The 19,409-nt window shown below is 36.7% G+C and overlaps 2 protein-coding genes across 2 annotated transcripts; both read left to right on the top strand.

Moving 5' to 3' along the window:
- Positions 1 to 686: 686 nt before the first annotated feature.
- On the top strand, positions 687 to 5,675 carry LOC146954680 (uncharacterized). The gene is made up of 4 exons (XM_085745575.1): positions 687 to 2,294; positions 2,734 to 3,543; positions 4,451 to 5,194; positions 5,325 to 5,675. Exons 1-4 carry the CDS (start codon positions 1,737 to 1,739, stop codon positions 5,673 to 5,675), a joined length of 2,463 nt encoding a protein of 820 aa, XP_085601701.1. The 5' UTR covers positions 687 to 1,736.
- LOC146954679 (uncharacterized) lies at positions 4,459 to 7,193 on the top strand. The gene is made up of 3 exons (XM_085717701.1): positions 4,459 to 5,194; positions 5,325 to 6,138; positions 7,106 to 7,193. Exons 2-3 carry the CDS (start codon positions 5,842 to 5,844, stop codon positions 7,151 to 7,153), a joined length of 345 nt encoding a protein of 114 aa, XP_085573827.1. The 5' UTR covers positions 4,459 to 5,194; positions 5,325 to 5,841; the 3' UTR covers positions 7,154 to 7,193.
- Positions 7,194 to 19,409: the final 12,216 nt, after the last annotated feature.

Raw genomic sequence — 19,409 nt, 5'->3', positions numbered from 1 at the left:
TTTCAACTCAAATTTTCCAGAATCAAAGAAAATATGTATACACAGCTCCTACACCAGTCATAAAGAAATTCTAACTTATTTAACTCAATGATCAATTATGGAAGCTTTTGGAACAACTTATGACTTTTAACTTCTAACTTTTCATTCCAAACAGCAGCAACAACAAAATTTATACTACTAACAGCCCAAAAACAGAGTCATCACAGCATCCCAAAGGCAGTAAAAACTTTTACTTCTAATCAATCAACATAACTTGAATTTCTTCTCAAAATAATCACTTTTACCTCAATTTAAGCTATTAATCACTTATACTTACATTCAGCCCCTGCCTCAATCTTCTTACCAAGCCAAACCCTAGCTTCAATGTTCTTGTTTCTTGCTCAAGCTTGCCTCTAATGCTCAAAACACAACACAAAATCATTTTTCTACAACATGAAATGTCATTTCTAGCTTGATTTTGCTACAAAAGTGAAATAGGTAATGGTGGGAGTGAAAGAATGAAACACGTGAGGGAGGAGGAAGAGAAGAGGGAGGTGCTGATTTTTTTTTTTTTGTGAGAGAAGAGTGTAGAAGAATGAAGAAAGTGAGGGATTTTTCATTTAAATAATCTTAGGTGGAAATATTACCAAAATGCCCTTCAAGTGAAAAAGACATAATTATCCTCCGTTAATTCGTAACCATTTAATTTCTCATGTCCGTTGGAATAGTAATACGAGAAACTTACCAAATATCGTCGATTTCTCAATAAGTAATTAATCCTTTGAAAATTATTTCCGTTATGACATGTAACTGATACGACAATTTATTACAAATTCAGCGGGATATTACAATCTACCCCCTTATAGAAATTTCGTCCTCGAAATTTAGGGATTTACTTGCTAATAACTACCAATAATTCCTCTATACTTTTGACTTTAGGCTCTAACATACATTTGTTACTAACTGGTTCTTTCTGACTGACTAATTTAAACTGCACAGGTACCAGCCACCATTGGCGTTGTATACTTCCTTAAGAGAATTCATTATAAACTTCACATCATGCCTTTCCTTCTTCGTACGCTTCATTCCTCCAAGGTCATATTCAGCTCTCAGACATTTGTTCTAACTGTCATATACTATAGCTTGAGTTGATCAGGCTCAGCCAGACATGACATTTGGAATAAATATCTGGAACCCAATAGCCACACTACATCTTATTGAATTCTAATGACCCAAGGCACGATCTGAATCGACCTGCTCTGATACCAAATTGAAACACCCCTACTAGAATTCACCTAGGATATCTAACATGTGTGTTAAACTTGGCGTCGGATACACTAAAATTATAAAATAAATAAATATTCTCTGAATACAAATCATATAATTTCTTGCCTATTACCTCCATTGACGTGTACTTTACATGCTCCAACTATGTCTGCTTTTTCATCACGAGCCATCCTTATTGTATGGTAACTTGTACATCTGAAATAAATAAAAGGGATTGGGGTGAGACAAGATGTCTCAGTGAGTTCCATCTATCCTAGGTTGTAGGCAACCTCGGTAAACCTAGGATCGCCATCTGTTTCTAACCTCAACCCATTTTGAGTTTATACAATTTCATTATGCATAACTGAGCGATCAGGGGATAACTAAAATCGCTGCCTGAAATACTATTTTGATCATATAATAAATATAGTCATACTCATAACTTTAATCATAAACATAACACTAATCAGAAAACATACAATAATCTAGAGATGCTAGATATTACAGACTGTGCTTCAGTGGAAGAGATATTTGAATTGAATTCCAATGAAAAGGGAAGTAAAGAGGATGCAACAAATCTGAAAGAAATCACTTTGAGTGAAATGCCAAAGCTGAAAAATATATGGAGTGTGGATCCTCAAGGGATTCTTAGTTTTCATTATCTAGAAAATGTAGATGTAGAGAGTTGTGAAAGCATGGAATATCTATTTCCGCTTTCTGTAGCCATTTTCTGCTCACATCTTAAAATACTTAGTTTGACATCGTGTGAGAACATGAAGGAAATTGTTGCAGTGAAGAAAGGATCTACGTCCGCAACCCCCATATTTGAGTTAAATCTGCTGAATACTCTAATGCTTTTGGACTTACCTAAACTCGAGCGTTTCTCTGCAGGAAATCATACTTTAACTTGTCCATCTTTGAGAAAACAATTTGTTGTAGGTTGTTCAAAATTGAACTTATTCAAAACTTCGATTACAAGCATCCACAAAAAGTTTCAAAATGGAAAACTCCATATCGCAGATGAAGTACCACTTCTCATAGTTGAAAAGGTACATATCATACAAATTAATGCACCACAATTTGCATGAAAACTATATTTATGTGACTATTTTTAGAAGAAATAAAATTATAGCCGAATTAAATTGTCAAAATTTGGTACCTTTTAAGACAAAGCCTACGGACTATCGCCACCTGAAAAAAGGTTGTAGATTGAAATGACTAAATGCATCAACATATTTTCAAATAGAAGACAAGTGGGTGAAGATGTTGAGATTGCACAGGTGGCATTTTGTAATTATATCTTCAAGATGGAATTTATTAATCTAGTTAGCTTGTAGAGGTGGTAATTGTGTAGGTCAAAGATGAAATTGAGGAAAGTACTGTGGTAATGGTCAAAGAAAAGGAAGAGAATACTAGTAAATGTTTTTGTTTTTTTGAGTGAACAAAAAATATTCACTTCTTGTAAATTGTGCTTTATGTTTGTTTTAGGTGATTCCAGAGCTGGAGGAATTGATCATTGACTATAGGGATGCTAAAATGATTTTGCAAAACAACAATTTGGGTTTTATCTTCACCAAAATTACAGATCTTGGGCTATTTCGATTTGTAATTGAAGATGTTATTTTTCCTTATGGGTTACTCCAAAATGTGCCTGCTCTTGAGTGGCTAACGGTTGGTTTGAGTTCCTTCAAGAAGATATTCCAAGATGGAAGATTGGTAACCGAGGAAAGTTGTACAAGGCTGAAAGGGTTGCGACTTGCTAAATTGCCTGAACTTCAAAATATATGTGAAGAAGGATGCCAAATCGACCCGGTTATTAAAAAACTTGAATACCTGCAAATTCATGCATGTCCTAGTTTGACGATATTGTCACCATCCTCTGCTACTTTTAGTTTCCTGACGTATTTGAAAATAACAAATTGCAATGGGCTGAAAAAATTAATTACATATCCAACAGCAAGAAGTCTTGCCAAGCTCACAACAATGATAGTAAAAAACTGTAGTTCACTTGAAGAAATAATCACAGGAAGTGACAAGGTTGAGATTTCACTTGCTAGTTTGCAAATATTGATGCTTGAATGTTTGCCAAAGCTCAACAAATTGTGCTCTAGTAAGTGCTTATTGAAGGTTCCATTGTTGGAGGAAGTAGTTGTCAGGGAATGTCCTCGCATGGAGATTTTCTCTGAGGGAAACGTGAGTACACCAATTCTTCGAAAAGTGAAAACTGTACAAGATGGTGAAAAATGGCATTGGAAGGGGAACCTAAATGCTACAATAAAGAACATGTTCGAAGATAAGGTATATGCTTTTATCTTCCAATTGATTTCCTATGTTATATCAATTCTCCATTTGTTTTTCATTGGATGCAAGATTGTTGATTTTAACTTCCAAATCACGAAAAATTGATGAAAAGCAGCTATTTTTGGAAGTATATTCCAAACTTCTATAGGATAAATGAAAATCAAAGCTCACAATCACCTAGTGATTTCCTATGTAGCTTATTTCAGACACAAATTCTCATTTTAATCGCCGGAGAATAACAATCAATCATTTACACAGTCAAAACTATGATTATTAAAAAGAAAAGAAAAAAAAAACAGTTAAAACTAACAATCACCTAGTAATTTCCCAAGTAGCTTATTTCAGACAACAAGATCTCCCTGTTTTTCATTATACAGTATTACAGTTCGAAGTAAGCTCTGGAATTTTAACTTATTCTTATTGTCATTTCCTGGCTTGTAAAACTTCTTGATTCTCAAATCAATATGATTTTTTTTTAATGAACAAAACTTAGTTATCTCTAATTTCAAACTCGGAAAGATTTGGGATTTTAACTTTGCTCAAGTACTTTTATTTTTTATTGCTGGCACGTGACACGTATAGATTCTCTAACTAATATAGTTTTTAGTATAATTTATTTTCTAATTTCAAACTCCAAAAAATAGAATTCAAAAGGTTAATTTATCTGTTAAAGAGTTTACCTAACATATACAGTTAAGTATTCAACAAAATTGGATAAATGCATGACTTAAGCTAACTGCATTAAAATGTTTGCACAGATGGCATTTCGTAGTTTTGGCATTTGAAATTATATATATTGATTATTCTATGGGTAGAAAATTGTAGTATTTGGCTATGTTAAACATGAATGATTAATAGAGAATATTGAACTAACACTTAATCTATTAATTTGATTGATCAACAGGTGGCATTTCGTGAAATTGAACATTTAACCCTTTCTGAATACCCTGAGATAAAGGATTTGTGGTATGGTCATATTCACCCTAATGTGTTCTGCAATTTGAAATCTCTAGTCGTGCAACGATGTGATTTTTTGTCGAATATACTTTTTCCATCAAATACACTGCAAGTGCTTGTTCGACTGGAAGAACTTGAAGTACGAGATTGTGATTCACTAGAAACAGTGTTCGATGTGAAAGATATTCAATCTAAAGAAAAATTGTTGAAGCAAACCGCTGAATTGAAAAAGTTAACTTTGTCTAGCTTACCAAAACTGAAGCACATATGGAACGAGGACCCTCGTGAATGTATCAGCTTTGGAAAATTAGAAATAGTGGATGTTTCTGAGTGCCAAAGCTTGTTAAATATATTTTCACTATCACTATGCCAAGATCTTCGAAATCTTGAAATACTCCGGATATGGTTTTGTGGACAAGTTAACGAAATTGTTGCAATGGAAGATGGGCCAATGAAAAATAGCATTAGTTTTCCTCAATTGACTGAAATGGCATTAATTGGTTTGACAAACCTCAAGAGTTTTTATCCAGAAAAACACACATTAGAGTGCCCTTCATTGAATATATTAAAAGTCTATCGATGTGAAGCATTGAAGATGTTTTCCTTCATTCCTTCAGGCTTCAAACAGCCTGCTCAGGTGGATGAAATTCATGATATGCCATTCCAGATAGGTCTATTTTCTATTGAAAAGGTAAAAAAACACCATGCCTCGTCCATGTTTGTCTTCTTTATTTTTGTGTAAAGCAAACTTAGATGAAGAACTATATCCCTACTTTGCTTGAACTAGTACTTATTTGGTTTCTGGATTTTAAAATTTCCAGGTAAGCCCCAACTTGAAAGATTTGGCATTATGTAGCAAGGATGCATTGAAAATATTGAATGGTTGTTGTCCGGGAAATCTCTTTCAGAAAGTTGAAGTTCTTCGTTTGCACCGTTTCGAGGAAACTCCAATTACTTTTCTGAATGGTTTCCATGCAATGTTTCCCAATGCGGTAACACTTCAAGTGCGTCGTAGTTCTTTTGAAACATTGTTCCTCAAAGGAGGAATTGATCATCTAAATTCACAATCTCCCATGAAAATAAAAAAAATTGTGGCTTTTCGAATTAGAACAACTCAGATTTATTTGGCAGGAAGACTTTACAAGAGATCATTTTCTAGTTCAAGATCTTGAAGATTTGAGCATAGTCGATTGTCCCAATTTGATAACCTTGGTACCATCATCATTGTCTTTTAAACATTTAACCAATCTGGAGGTGGACAATTGCAAAGGACTGATTTATTTTATAACAGTCAACAGTCTTGTACATCTCAAAAGATTAGTAATAGCAAATTGTGAGATGATATTGGATGTTGTAAAGATTGATGAAGAAAAAGAAGAGGAAGATGTCATATTTGAAAACTTGGAATACATGGAATTCTTTTCTTTGTCTAGTTTGGAAAGCTTCTGCAATGGGAAACAAACATTCATATTCCCATCTTTACTGCGCTTCTATGTTCGAGGATGTCCTCGATTGAAGATTTTCTCATCAGGAGTCACAGTAACACCGTTCTTAACAGGGATTGGAGTTGAAAAAGAAAAAGTTCGATGGAGAGATGATCTTAATACCACTATTGAACAGTTGTTCATAGAGAAGGTATGTAATATATTTGGAAGCTAATCCATTTTTTCATCAATTTTATGAAAAAATCGTTAATGATCATTCACAAAACTGCCAAGACAAAATGCATACAATAATGTTTGACTAATTGCTTTAAAATTAATTATTGAGAAATTTTTTTTTTCAAATTTAGTTGATAAAGTTAATTAGAAAAATTTTAATAGCTAAAGGTTTTTATGTATATTTGTAATTAATTTACATCTTTTGCTTTTTTGTTCATTCTAGTTAAACTTTTGCACTACAACATGCTTTGAGTTCAATAGAAAACTTGAAACATGCCATGACTTAGCAGTGGAGAAAGAAACATTGCTTACTTTGTTGAATAATTGTTGCACTACAACATGCTTTGAGTTCAATAGAAAACTTGAAACATGCCATGACTTAGAAGTGGAGAAAGAAACATTGCTTACTTTGTTGAATAATTGTTTTTGTGAAAATAAATATGAGACTTCATAGATTTGACATATTTTACAAATTATGCACTGCAAATTCAGTATCTTTTTAAATTACGTGAGTATGATAGTTTCTTTTAGACTTACAAATTTCGTTACAATTTTTTTTTTTAATAGAGATAAGAATTTTTTTTTTGTTTATGTAGAGTTTTTTTTCTACTTACAATTTTTTTTTTAATAGAGATAAGAATTTTTTTTTGTTTATGTAGAGTTTTTTTTTCTACTTGTAATGATATTTGCATTTTGTCAACAGGAGGAAGTCTCATATTCTCACATGTTGAATCGTTGAATCGAGTTGAAGCCTTGTAATACATACCACTGATGTTACAATACCTATCAAGATTTGTTTGAGAACTGTTGTATTAATATTGAATGTAATACATACCACTGATGTTACAATACCTATCAAGATTTGTTTGAGAACTGTTGTATTAATTGTTTATGTAGAGTTTTTTTTTCTACTTGTAATGATATTTGCATTTTGTCAACAGGAGGAAGTCTCATATTCTCACATGTTGAATCGAGTTGAAGCCTTGTAATACATACCACTGATGTTACAATACCTATCAAGATTTGTTTGAGAACTGTTGTATTAATATTGAATGTAATACATACCACTGATGTTACAATACCTATCAAGATTTGTTTGAGAACTGTTGTATTGAATGTAATACATACCACTGATGTTACAATACCTATCAAGATTTGTTTGAGAACTGTTGTATTAATATTGAATTCTGTAATAACTAATAACGATTATTGAAATTGTCAGGCCAACTCCTAACCGATGTGGGACTCTTAACACACCCCCTCACGCTCAGGATTACACATCTGAATACTTTATCTTAGAAATGGTGGTTGGGCCTAACGCAACCCCACAAAACCGGCTTGTGAGGTGAGGATTGCCCCCACTTATAAACAAATTGTCAGGCCAACTCCTAACCGATGTGAGACTCTTAACACACCCCCTCACGCTCAGGATTACACATCTGAAGCGTGAACATAAATGACGGGTGACCCAATAACGGAAACCTGATAACAGGTGGCCCAAAGAATCGTGAAGAGGCTCTGATACCATCTTAGAAATCGTGGTTGGGCCTAACACAACCCCACAAAACCGGCTTGTGAGGTGAGGATTGCCCCCACTTAAACTAATAACGATTATTGAAATTGTCAGGCCAACTCCTAACCGATGTGGGACTCTTAACACACCCCCTCACGCTCAGGATTACACATCTGAATACTTTATCTTAGAAATGGTGGTTGGGCCTAACACAACCCCACAAAACCGGCTTGTGAGGTGAGGATTGCCCCCACTTATAAACAAATTGTCAGGCCAACTCCTAACCGATGTGAGACTCTTAACACACCCCCTCACGCTCAGGATTACACATCTGAAGCGTGAACATAAATGACGGGTGACCCAATAACGGAAACCTGATAACAGGTGGCCCAAAGAATCGTGAAGAGGCTCTGATACCATTTTAGAAATCGTGGTTGGGCCTAACACAACCCCACAAAACCGGCTTGTGAGGTGAGGATTGCCCCCACTTATAAACAAATTCGCTATTACCATATTAGAAATGGTGGTTGGGCCTAACACAACCCCACAAAACCGGCTTGTGAGGTGAGGATTGCCCCCACTTATAAACAAATTGTCAGGCCAACTCCTAACCGATGTGGGACTCTAAACACTTTATTCACAAACTGTCCAAATTGATTTTAACCAATTTCTCTTTCCGGTCTTCTCCCACGTATCGCCCTTTGCCACGACCTCTTCTGCGATCCTTTTCCATGTAAGCAAAAGAGGTGAAAACATGGTGTAAAAGAAATATTTGTAGAGCTACTCCAACGGAAAGTGAAAACCCAATGCAAAATCAAAGACATGAACAATCATAGGAGCATAAATGTACAAGGTTCTTCATTTTAGGCAAAGCATTCTTTTCATGTTTCTTATTAGCAAACTTCAAAAAAGCATATTACTTAATGTCCAAAGTATATAACAGAGACATAGTGTGTAACATCCCGCTCGTCAGCTAATGGAAATTTCATCTGCTAAATGTATCAGAGGACTAAGATTCATAGAAAGTGAGCATGATGAATAAAGTTAAGTACGACGGAAGATAGTAATGAGGAATATCAGTCAAGCATGAGTTATGTATCAGAGTCAGGTAACACGATTGAGACGAAGGGCATTTAAGTAAACTCACACAAAGGAGTATATAAGCGATTTTGGGGAAAAATATCTCATTTCCCACTTCACTTTCTCTCTCTAGGTTTTTGGGAAAAACCTTTCTCTCCTCCTTCTCTCTAGATATGCGCCCTCCTTCCTTCTTCAATCCATCCAAAGCCTTCCAAATTCATGCAATAGATGGCTTAGCAAGCAAGAAACAAGTGGAGGAAGAGATTGAAGCATGGTTTAGAGGAAAGGGCTAAGGATCAAGAATGAAGTGGAATTAGGGTTTGAAGCTTGAAGATCAAGTGCAAATCATTAGGTGAGTTCTTAGATAGAACCCACCATTGGGATTATGTGTTTATTTGCAAGCAAAACATGATTTTTGTTAAGATTAGAGAAATATAAGTTTTAGTACCCTAGCCTTGATCTTGCTTTGTACATGTTATTATTGCCATAAAAGATGTTTTATAATGTATATATATGTTGCTGGATGTTTTGGTGCATTGCAGGAACCATTAGAATGAGTTTTGGGTCAAAAATTGGAAATTTGGTACCACAGACCCGAAGAACTACGCTATTAGCGAAATCTACGCTAATAGCGTAATTCCCCAGAAAAGCCACGCTCCAGGGGCGCTATTAGCGCAGCCCTCTGGACCAGCCAACATGCTTTTTGGCTGTTGGCTCAGTGTGGGTCGGTGGTGCGTTCCGATGCTTTTCTTTCAACGTTTTATGACTTTGTAACCCCAAAACAACATCGAATCAATGCACATAACATCAAGCAATCGTTGAATCAAGAATCATGGTAATCTTAACATGTACATCAAGAGAGGCACAAGAGAGTTTAAGCCGATGTATTCGGGTAGTAAGCACTAAGAAAGGGAAGAACTAGAGCCTCGACATAGTAGTCGAGAACTAGCAAGTTTAGCATGAAATCCCTAAGTATGTTAAGTATAGGAATGAACCTAAGTAAGTAAGACGCGAAGTGTAATCTCTTCGCATATGACCATGTATGATTAGTTAGCACATTAAGTCATGGATTGATTAGTTAATCTCTCCACTAAGAATAAGAATGTATAAGTTTACCGCTAATCGGATCGACTCAAGGGACCGAGGTAATAGGCAAGCAAGTATGAATATGATTATGTATACGCATGACAAGGCTATGACTTAATAAGTAGGTGGCATGCCTCTTGTTATCCACATCAGGGGGATACAAGAGGTTCTCGATCTAAGGGGAACGATTCAAGCCGTAAGGGACCCGCATGCCACTGAAATTAACAAGACGTAGGTGCTCGTGTCTCTTGTTATCCACGCTAGGGGGATACGGGAGGTTCTCGACCTAAGGGGAACGGTTTAAGCCGCAAGGGACCCGCACGACACCGAGGGAGTCCGATGTACGTACATCGGTCATGTATGGGATTGATCTCGGGGTTACTCCACCCGGGACTATCCGTAAAATGAATCAAGATAATAATTGTTTGTTCAACGCTAACCAATATGAATGAACTTAGGTACGTTTATGTATGTTACGATTATGATTATGAACTCATGTACGATTATGTATGAGAATAAGAGCATTAGATGCTTTAAGACAAGTACAAGTTATGTATAGAGCAAGCTACGAACATGATACCGATGACGATCTTAGGTTCCCCTAATCGTCCGGTTTAGAATCGTGCCATGATATGATATGTTTAGGCCTCGATACGTAGAGCGTATTCTTGGCAATGCGGTCCTAGGTTCCCTTGACCGCCATGACACGTATAGGAAGTGAAGCCTATAACAAGTTAAGTTAAGACTATGACGGCTCTAGTATGCACTACCGTCTAAGTATGCAAGTCCCCACACACGTATAATCAACCGTCAGGTTGTAATGTAGACACGTGGTGACCGTAGGTTTCCCCCCGAGGTTGCCTATAGCCTAGGATTTAGGGGAACTCACTGAGACCTTATGTCTCATCCCAATCCTTATTTGTTTCAGATAAACAGGTTGGATTAGCAAGCTAGTAGCCGAATGGATGATGCGACAAGTATTCGTTTGTACCGCTGCAGGATGCATGGATATTCAAGGTTGCATATAGTATATTTATAAAAGGAAGAGTTGTATTTATGTTGTACAAACGCATTTGTTGTATAAGATTATTCATTCGAAGTTTTAATGTTGTAAATCTTTAATGTATCCAGTACTAATATTAACACACGTGCTAGACTTTCTAGATACGTCTGGTATGGGTGTTACACTTGGTATCAGAGCAGACCTCTCCCAGTACGGTGTGGTTCGGGGACGAACCAGGCGGAAGCTGGTGGGCATGTAACACCCACGTCGTGGCTTTCGATATCCCGCTAGGTGGATACGAAAGGTTCCCGACCTAAGGGGAACGGTTTAAGCCATAAGGGACCCCCACGACAATAGGAGGAACCGAAACACATCGGAATGAGAGGGATCCGGAGGCCGTGTAGGTATGGGACTACATGGTTGAAGGAAGGCTTATAAGAATTGTTAGGTACTACCCATATCAACAAGATGCATCTTCTTTTCGGGAGCTCAATCCATAGGAACTCCACAGTTAAGCGTGCTTGGCTTGGAGTAGTACGAGGATGGGTGACCTACCGGGAAGTTTCCCGGTAAGCATGTGAGTGAGGACAAAGCATGCTGAAAAGACTCGTGTTGGTTTGTGGGGTTAGTCGGCAATCCTGTAAGCAGTCTGGGATGTTACAATTGGTATCAGAGCAGGTCGATTCAGACCGTGCCTTGGGTCATTAAATTACAACTAACGTAGTGGGACCATTGGGTTCTGGGTAAATGTTCTATTTGTCATTGTTAGTTGAGCCTGATCAACTCAATTTAACAATCGACGATTAGAACGGATACCTGAGAGCTGAATAGGACCCAGGAGGAACGAAGTATGTGATGAGGAAGTTTGATCGTGTCAAAAGGTGGCCGGTGAACTAATCAAGTAGAAGTGTGAATCCTCCGGGAATGTAAGGTATGTTTAGAAGGGACGTTCCAACAATGTCAGGCAAGATGTAGAGATACTTCGTGTACTCGTAAGTGAAGAAGTGGGATATATATCTAATCATGACCGAAAGATTCGGTAAGAGTTGTGGTTGGAACGGGTTTATGATATTCTGAAATGTCAGAACAATGTTACAAGGTAGTAAGAGGTCAACATATGTTAACGGAGTTAGCATGCTCTCAGGAATAGCATTATATGAATGAAGTTAAGTATAGGTATGACTGGAAGTTGCATAAGTAGCAACATAATGAATTAAGCAGTTATTAGCGGATGAAGTTAAGGTTTATGTGGAAACTTTATGTTAAGAGACATGATGACAAGGTATTAGTTTCTGATGTGCCGGGAATTGAATTGATTGATGTTAACGCTTGCCATGCAAAGGTTATAGAAATGTTTTTTTTTAAGATGATTGGAATGAATGATGTGCACTAGATTACTTGAAGAAATAAGATTTTTATGTAAAATATGATTTTTAGAAAACTGAGTTGAAGAAAATACGCCAATAGCGAAATTACGCTCATAGCGAAATTACTCCAGAGAATTTCGCTAATAGCGAACCTGGGGCGAAAATTTTCAGTTTTTCCAAAAATTGTCATTTCGTCTCTAGGGTCAGTAGTAGCTATTGGGGGTTGTTTTCACTATCTTTTATATGACAAACTTTTTCTATAACATCAAGTAACGAATGCACATCACATCCTATGATTTCTAAGGAAGAAATGCATGGAGAAGTATTAACGGAATCAGTCCGGTTTAAGGTAGCTTTGAAAGTTAATGTGTCAAGAGTCAAGAACAAGTCAAGATCAAGAGAATAGAAGTTCTGGCAATTAGAAGAAAAGTCACGGATGTTTATGCATGAGTTATGAAGTAAGAAGTTAAAACGGTGCAAAGTTATAAGAAATCACAAGGTTCTCGGATTATGTGAAAATATGACGTATCTCTCGAACCTATGTTTTGCTTAATCGACTTGCTAAGGCTCAATACGATGTTGAATTGTAAAGTTTAAATAATTTTAGAAAGATTTACGCTTATGGGTGATTGAGATTGACATTTTGAAAAAAATTCACGAGATTTTCCTAGGAACCGAGTTGCATTGACACTCGTAGAACGGGCTAGACTTATTAGAGTCTGGGTATGATGGCACGTATGTGTTATCAACTCGTTCTATGATTTTAGGGCAACGGCCGGGGCCTAAACTCAATATATTTATAAAGTAGAAAATCATCAACGTCAATGACCCGTGCGCTAGTTTACGAAGTTTTCTTTTAAAAAGAAAATCAACGAGCAAGCATTGGTATGATTAAGCAAAAATATAGTAGATGAGATTGTCAAAGGAATTTGAGTTACTCGGAAACAAGTTCAAGTACGACATGTATGTTTTAGCCGGTAAATCCAATCAGTAAAAATGTAAGGTTACCCCCAAGTCAAGTATTATGAGCATGAGATAAATTATCACGAGTTTTGGAATTCACAAAACAAGTGTAAGTTTGTGATGTTGGTTGCAACATGGAAGTTAATCGTTAAATACGAAACATGGGAGTTTTAGTATGTATGAAGCTTTGTGGAGAATAAGATTGTTTAAGGTGTTTATATGTTATGCCTTGCATTTTTCCTTGTCTGTTATGTTCATCGGTTGTCTGGGGTTGAAACAGATCCAAACATGAGAGTTTAACAAGAAGTTTCGAACAAAATTGCAGAAATCATTCAAGAACTACGCTATTAGCTTGGCTTACGCTAATAGCGAAATTTGCAGCATCTTCCAGAGGCTTACGCTAATAGCGAAATTCTGGCATGGCTGGAAATTTTCTGCGCTATTAGCGTAGCTTGCGGGAAGTGTGAACTTTTCTGCATTTTTAAAACAACCTTTTATGCTCTAATCTTGTTACTTTGATTTGTTCTTAATGGAACATCTTTAATCCAATTGTTTTCATTTTCAAATTTCTTTAACAAATCAAAGAGAACTCTCTTATGCTTGAACATGTATCAAGTAACCCTAGACTTCCTTGTTTGAATAATAATGGGAAGGTAAATGTCACAATCAACTTTATGTATTTACCAAGAACTCTAGAAAAGGTATTAATGCTCAAGAGATATCCGGATGAGATGATATGGAGAATCAAGTTTAGTGTTCTGAGGAAGAGGAATAAGTTTACGTTAAGAAGTCCAAGGATTTCCTATGGACATGTAAGCAGTATGGTAAGTATGTTATTATGAAAGGTGATGCCACTCTCGAGTTGAGAAATGAGAACCATACTTTCGTATGCGATACTTGTTAAGTGAAAACGATACTAGATAAAACATGTTAAGTCATGATTTTAAAATTTTTAAAAGTTAAGATTGATATTATGGAACTTGGGAACGATGTTTTATTTAAACTCATGGAAATTATACATTTTCGAAACTGATGAGATACGTCGTAAGTGAACTCACTTAAGACGTACCAACTTCAGGACCAACTTGTCGTGGACAAGTTTAGGGCGAGTTGTTAAATCTTTTTCAAATATAGAAATTCGTCCGATGGTTCTGTGGTGCTATTACAAATTCAGTTTTGAAAATGATAAAATATTTTAGTCATGTATATATATATTCGTTCCAAGAACCTGAATACCAGAGCTTACGGAAATTTCATCAAGAAAGATTCTAAGACACGTATCGTTATCATTTAGCAAGAGATGGCACTTGAAAGTATGTACATGTTATGGAAACGACAATGTTCGTATGAAGCCAATATCATGTGGATACACAGAATTGTGTTAAGAGTATACGATGTAAGTGCAAGTGGAATTACTAGTAAGTTTCACGAGTATGTGAACCATAACATTGGTTAATGGATTGTCAGATGAAGTGGTGAGTTGATTTTACTTTTCATGTCAAGCTATATGAGTTACCCATTAGTTCGGGTGTGATAAGATGCAATGGAATTGCGATGAAATCAGAAGATTTCCTAAAGCTCTGAAACGAGATAAGAGATTCATGGAATCGTTTATATGAGTAATGCAAGTAAGAAGCATGTACCTCAAGGTACAGTAAGATTATGTATTCATGATAAGATGTATGTATGAAATATGTTTTAAAGTTACAAGTAAGCACTGCAGGGCAAACCTGGTTTCCGTAGAATCCCAGTTAAAAGGCAAATCCTGAGTGTTCATGTTTATGATAAGATATCTTTACAAGAATATTTATGTTAAGCGGGTAAGATATAATCCGAAACAATGAGTTTATGTTAGCATGGAATGTCCCAAGTCATGGTATACTAAGATAACAACAAAGTTTAAGTGATATTAAGATCAGGGAAGCTATATGCCTACGTATATGAATCAAGAAACAAGACGGAACATAAGCAATGATGAATTTTTTTTTTTTTTGGAAATGTTTGGATAGAATATGTATGGCTCAGACTAAAGATGCTAAGTTTTATCATGATGATTGGTAGGCAATCTCTAAATTTCGAGGACGAAATTTTTTTAAGGGGGGTAGAGTGTAACATCCCGCTCGTCAGCTAATGGAAATTTCATCTGCTAAATGTATCAGAGGACTAAGATTCATAGAAAGTGAGCATGATGAATAAAGTTAAGTACGACGGAAGATAGTAATGAGGAATATCAGTCAAGCATGAGTTATGTATCAGAGTCAAGTAACACGATTGAGACGAAGGGCATTTAAGTAAACTCGCACAAAGGAGTATATAAGCGATTTTGGGGAAAAATATCTCATTTCCCACTTCACTTTCTCTCTCTAGGTTTTTGGGAAAAACCTTTCTCTCCTCCTTCTCTCTAGATATGCGCCCTCCTTCCTTCTTCAATCCATCCAAAGCCTTCCAAATTCATGCAATAGATGGCTTAGCAAGCAAGAAACAAGTGGAGGAAGAGATTGAAGCATGGTTTAGAGGAAAGGGCTAAGGATCAAGAATGAAGTGGAATTAGGGTTTGAAGCTTGAAGATCAAGTGCAAATCATTAGGTGAGTTCTTAGATAGAACCCACCATTGGGATTATGTGTTTATTTGCAAGCAAAACATGATTTTTGTTAAGATTAGAGAAATATAAGTTTTAGTACCCTAGCCTTGATCTTGCTTTGTACATGTTATTATTGCCATAAAAGATGTTTTATAATGTATATATATGTTGCTGGATGTTTTGGTGCATTGCAGGAACCATTAGAATGAGTTTTGGGTCAAAAATTGGAAATTTGGTACCACAGACCCGAAGAACTACGCTATTAGCGAAATCTACGCTAATAGCGTAATTCCCCAGAAAAGCCACGCTCCAGGGGCGCTATTAGCGCAGCCCTCTGGACCAGCCAACATGCTTTTTGGCTGTTGGCTCAGTGTGGGTCGGTGGTGTGTTCCGATGCTTTTCTTTCAACGTTTTATGACTTTGTAACCCCAAAACAACATCGAATCAATGCACATAACATCAAGCAATCGTTGAATCAAGAATCATGGTAATCTTAACATGTACATCAAGAGAGGCACAAGAGAGTTTAAGCCGATGTATTCGGGTAGTAAGCACTAAGAAAGGGAAGAACTAGAGCCTCGACATAGTAGTCGAGAACTAGCAAGTTTAGCATGAAATCCCTAAGTATGTTAAGTATAGGAATGAACCTAAGTAAGTAAGACGCGAAGTGTAATCTCTTCGCATAAGACCATGTATGATTAGTTAGCACATTAAGTCATGGATTGATTAGTTAATCTCTCCACTAAGAATAAGAATGTATAAGTTTACCGCTAATCGGATCGACTCAAGGGACCGAGGTAATAGGCAAGCAAGTATGAATATGATTATGTATACGCATGACAAGGCTATGACTTAATAAGTAGGTGGCATGCCTCTTGTTATCCACATCAGGGGGATACAAGAGGTTCTCGATCTAAGGGGAACGATTCAAGCCGTAAGGGACCCGCATGCCACTGAAATTAACAAGACGTAGGTGCTCGTGTCTCTTGTTATCCACGCTAGGGGGATACGGGAGGTTCTCGACCTAAGGGGAACGGTTTAAGCCGCAAGGGACCCGCACGACACCGAGGGAGTCCGATGTACGTACATCGGTCATGTATGGGATTGATCTCGGGGTTACTCCACCCGGGACTATCCGTAAAATGAATCAAGATAATAATTGTTTGTTCAACGCTAACCAATATGAATGAACTTAGGTACGTTTATGTATGTTACGATTATGATTATGAACTCATGTACGATTATGTATGAGAATAAGAGCATTAGATGCTTTAAGACAAGTACAAGTTATGTATAGAGCAAGCTACGAACATGATACCGATGACGATCTTAGGTTCCCCTAATCGTCCGGTTTAGAATCGTGCCATGATATGATATGTTTAGGCCTCGATACGTAGAGCGTATTCTTGGCAATGCGGTCCTAGGTTCCCTTGACCGCCATGACACGTATAGGAAGTGAAGCCTATAACAAGTTAAGTTAAGACTATGACGGCTCTAGTATGCACTACCGTCTAAGTATGCAAGTCCCCACACACGTATAATCAACCGTCAGGTTGTAATGTAGACACGTGGTGACCGTAGGTTTCCCCCCGAGGTTGCCTATAGCCTAGGATTTAGGGGAACTCACTGAGACCTTATGTCTCATCCCAATCCTTATTTGTTTCAGATAAACAGGTTGGATTAGCAAGCTAGTAGCCGAATGGATGATGCGACAAGTATTCGTTTGTACCGCTGCAGGATGCATGGATATTCAAGGTTGCATATAGTATATTTATAAAAGGAAGAGTTGTATTTATGTTGTACAAACGCATTTGTTGTATAAGATTATTCATTCGAAGTTTTAATGTTGTAAATCTTTAATGTATCCAGTACTAATATTAACACACGTGCTAGACTTTCTAGATACGTCTGGTATGGGTGTTACACTTGGTATCAGAGCAGACCTCTCCCAGTACGGTGTGGTTCGGGGACGAACCAGGCGGAAGCTGGTGGGCATGTAACACCCACGTCGTGGCTTTCGATATCCCGCTAGGTGGATACGAAAGGTTCCCGGCCTAAGGGGAACGGTTTAAGCCGCAAGGGACCCCCACGACAATAGTAGGAACCGAAACACATCGGAATGAGAGGGATCCGGAGGCCGTGTAGGTATGGGACTACATGGTTGAAGGAAGGCTTATAAGAATTGTTAGGTACTACCCATATCAACAAGATGCATCTTCTTTTCGGGAGCTCAATCCATAGGAACTCCACAGTTAAGCGTGCTTGGCTTGGAGTAGTACGAGGATGGGTGACCTACCGGGAAGTTTCCCGGTAAGCATGTGAGTGAGGACAAAGCATGCTGAAAAGACTCGTGTTGGTTTGTGGGGTTAGTCGGCAATCCTGTAAGCAGTCTGGGATGTTACATAGTGCCTCCGGCCACTCTTTAAGATTCCAAAATAAGAAATTATTTTTATGAAAGTCAAATATTTCAATTTCCAATGTAATGATTTTACAAATTTTCTTAACGTTTCTCTTATTATTTGTTTGAAAACTCGGACAATGCAATCATTAAGCGTTGCATCATTCTTTTAACTCCTGTCCAAGCTTGCTAGCGTAGTAGATTCCATGAAACAATTGTTTTTATGCTGCTTTATAACAGCTCCTACCACATAGTCACTAGCATCACACGGTTCAAAGGGAAGGTTCAAATGCATGACTATTGGTGCAATGACTAGTTTTTCTTTAAGGGTATTAAATGCTTGTAGACTTGCGTCATAAAATGAAATTTATTCTCTTTAACCAAATTGTACAGGGGCTTTCAAATTTTAGAGAAATCCTTAAACAACCTACAATAAAACCCATGATGTCTTAAAAAACTCCTAACATCCTTAACATTTACGCAAGGAGGCAATTTTTCTATTTCCTCAAGTTTGGCTTGATCAAGCCCTGTCCCAAGACAATTCCTTAATTGACCAAGGTTCTCAAGGCGTTTGTCATAGGAGGTGCCAAAAATTGAAAAATCATCCATGAAAATTTCAATGGAATTTTTTATCATATCAACAAATTAAGATGGAAAGCATGCACCTTTGAAATGTAGCAGAGGCATTGCACAAGCCAAATTATTATATATATATATATATATATATATATATATATATATATATATATATATAGCAATCATTTTAATAGAAGATAATATGCTTTAATTTTATATAATATTTTTAAAAAAGGGTAAAATTGGAATAAAAAAGTTATAATTCATTCCATTCCGTTAACTTTCGAAACAATGGAATGATAAATTTGTTCCATTCCATCGTAAAATACCCAAACAATGGAATGGACTCTCTAGTCCATTCCATTCCGCTCTGCTCCATTCCATTATTTTTCATTCCATTCCGCTCTGTTATGTTCCATCAATCCAAACAGAGCCTTAGTGAGGAGCTCTTTTAATCTTATAAGTGGTTGGACTTCGGTCTTTACCGGAACAAAAACATTTCAAATTAACATCGAAAAACTCACTTTTTTGAATATAGTTGGGAGATTACAAAACTAATTTCCAATCTAATTTAATTAGCTAAATTGTGTTGTGTTATGTAAAAATTTTGAGATATTTTTTCTCATATGTATTTTACTTGCTGTGGCAAGAGTTTCTACAATTGTTTCACCAAAATG

Source organism: Medicago sativa, chromosome 1 (assembly GCF_051527215.1).
Source record: "Medicago sativa cultivar Bolivia chromosome 1, Bolivia_mono, whole genome shotgun sequence".
Taxonomy (NCBI): domain Eukaryota; kingdom Viridiplantae; phylum Streptophyta; class Magnoliopsida; order Fabales; family Fabaceae; genus Medicago; species Medicago sativa.
This window is presented reverse-complemented; position numbering and strand designations above follow the sequence as displayed.

Excerpts from the sequence above, each read along its gene's own strand:
- LOC146954680 (XM_085745575.1), top strand. The coding sequence starts at position 1,737 with ATGCTAGATATTACAGACTGTGCTTCAGTGGAAGAGATATTTGAATTG. Across the intron at positions 2,295-2,733 it reads CACTTCTCATAGTTGAAAAG|GTGATTCCAGAGCTGGAGGA; the intron begins GTACATATCATA and ends TGTTTGTTTTAG. Across the intron at positions 3,544-4,450 it reads AGAACATGTTCGAAGATAAG|GTGGCATTTCGTGAAATTGA; the intron begins GTATATGCTTTT and ends ATTGATCAACAG.
- LOC146954679 (XM_085717701.1), top strand. The coding sequence starts at position 5,842 with ATGATATTGGATGTTGTAAAGATTGATGAAGAAAAAGAAGAGGAAGAT. Across the intron at positions 6,139-7,105 it reads AACAGTTGTTCATAGAGAAG|GAGGAAGTCTCATATTCTCA; the intron begins GTATGTAATATA and ends TTTTGTCAACAG.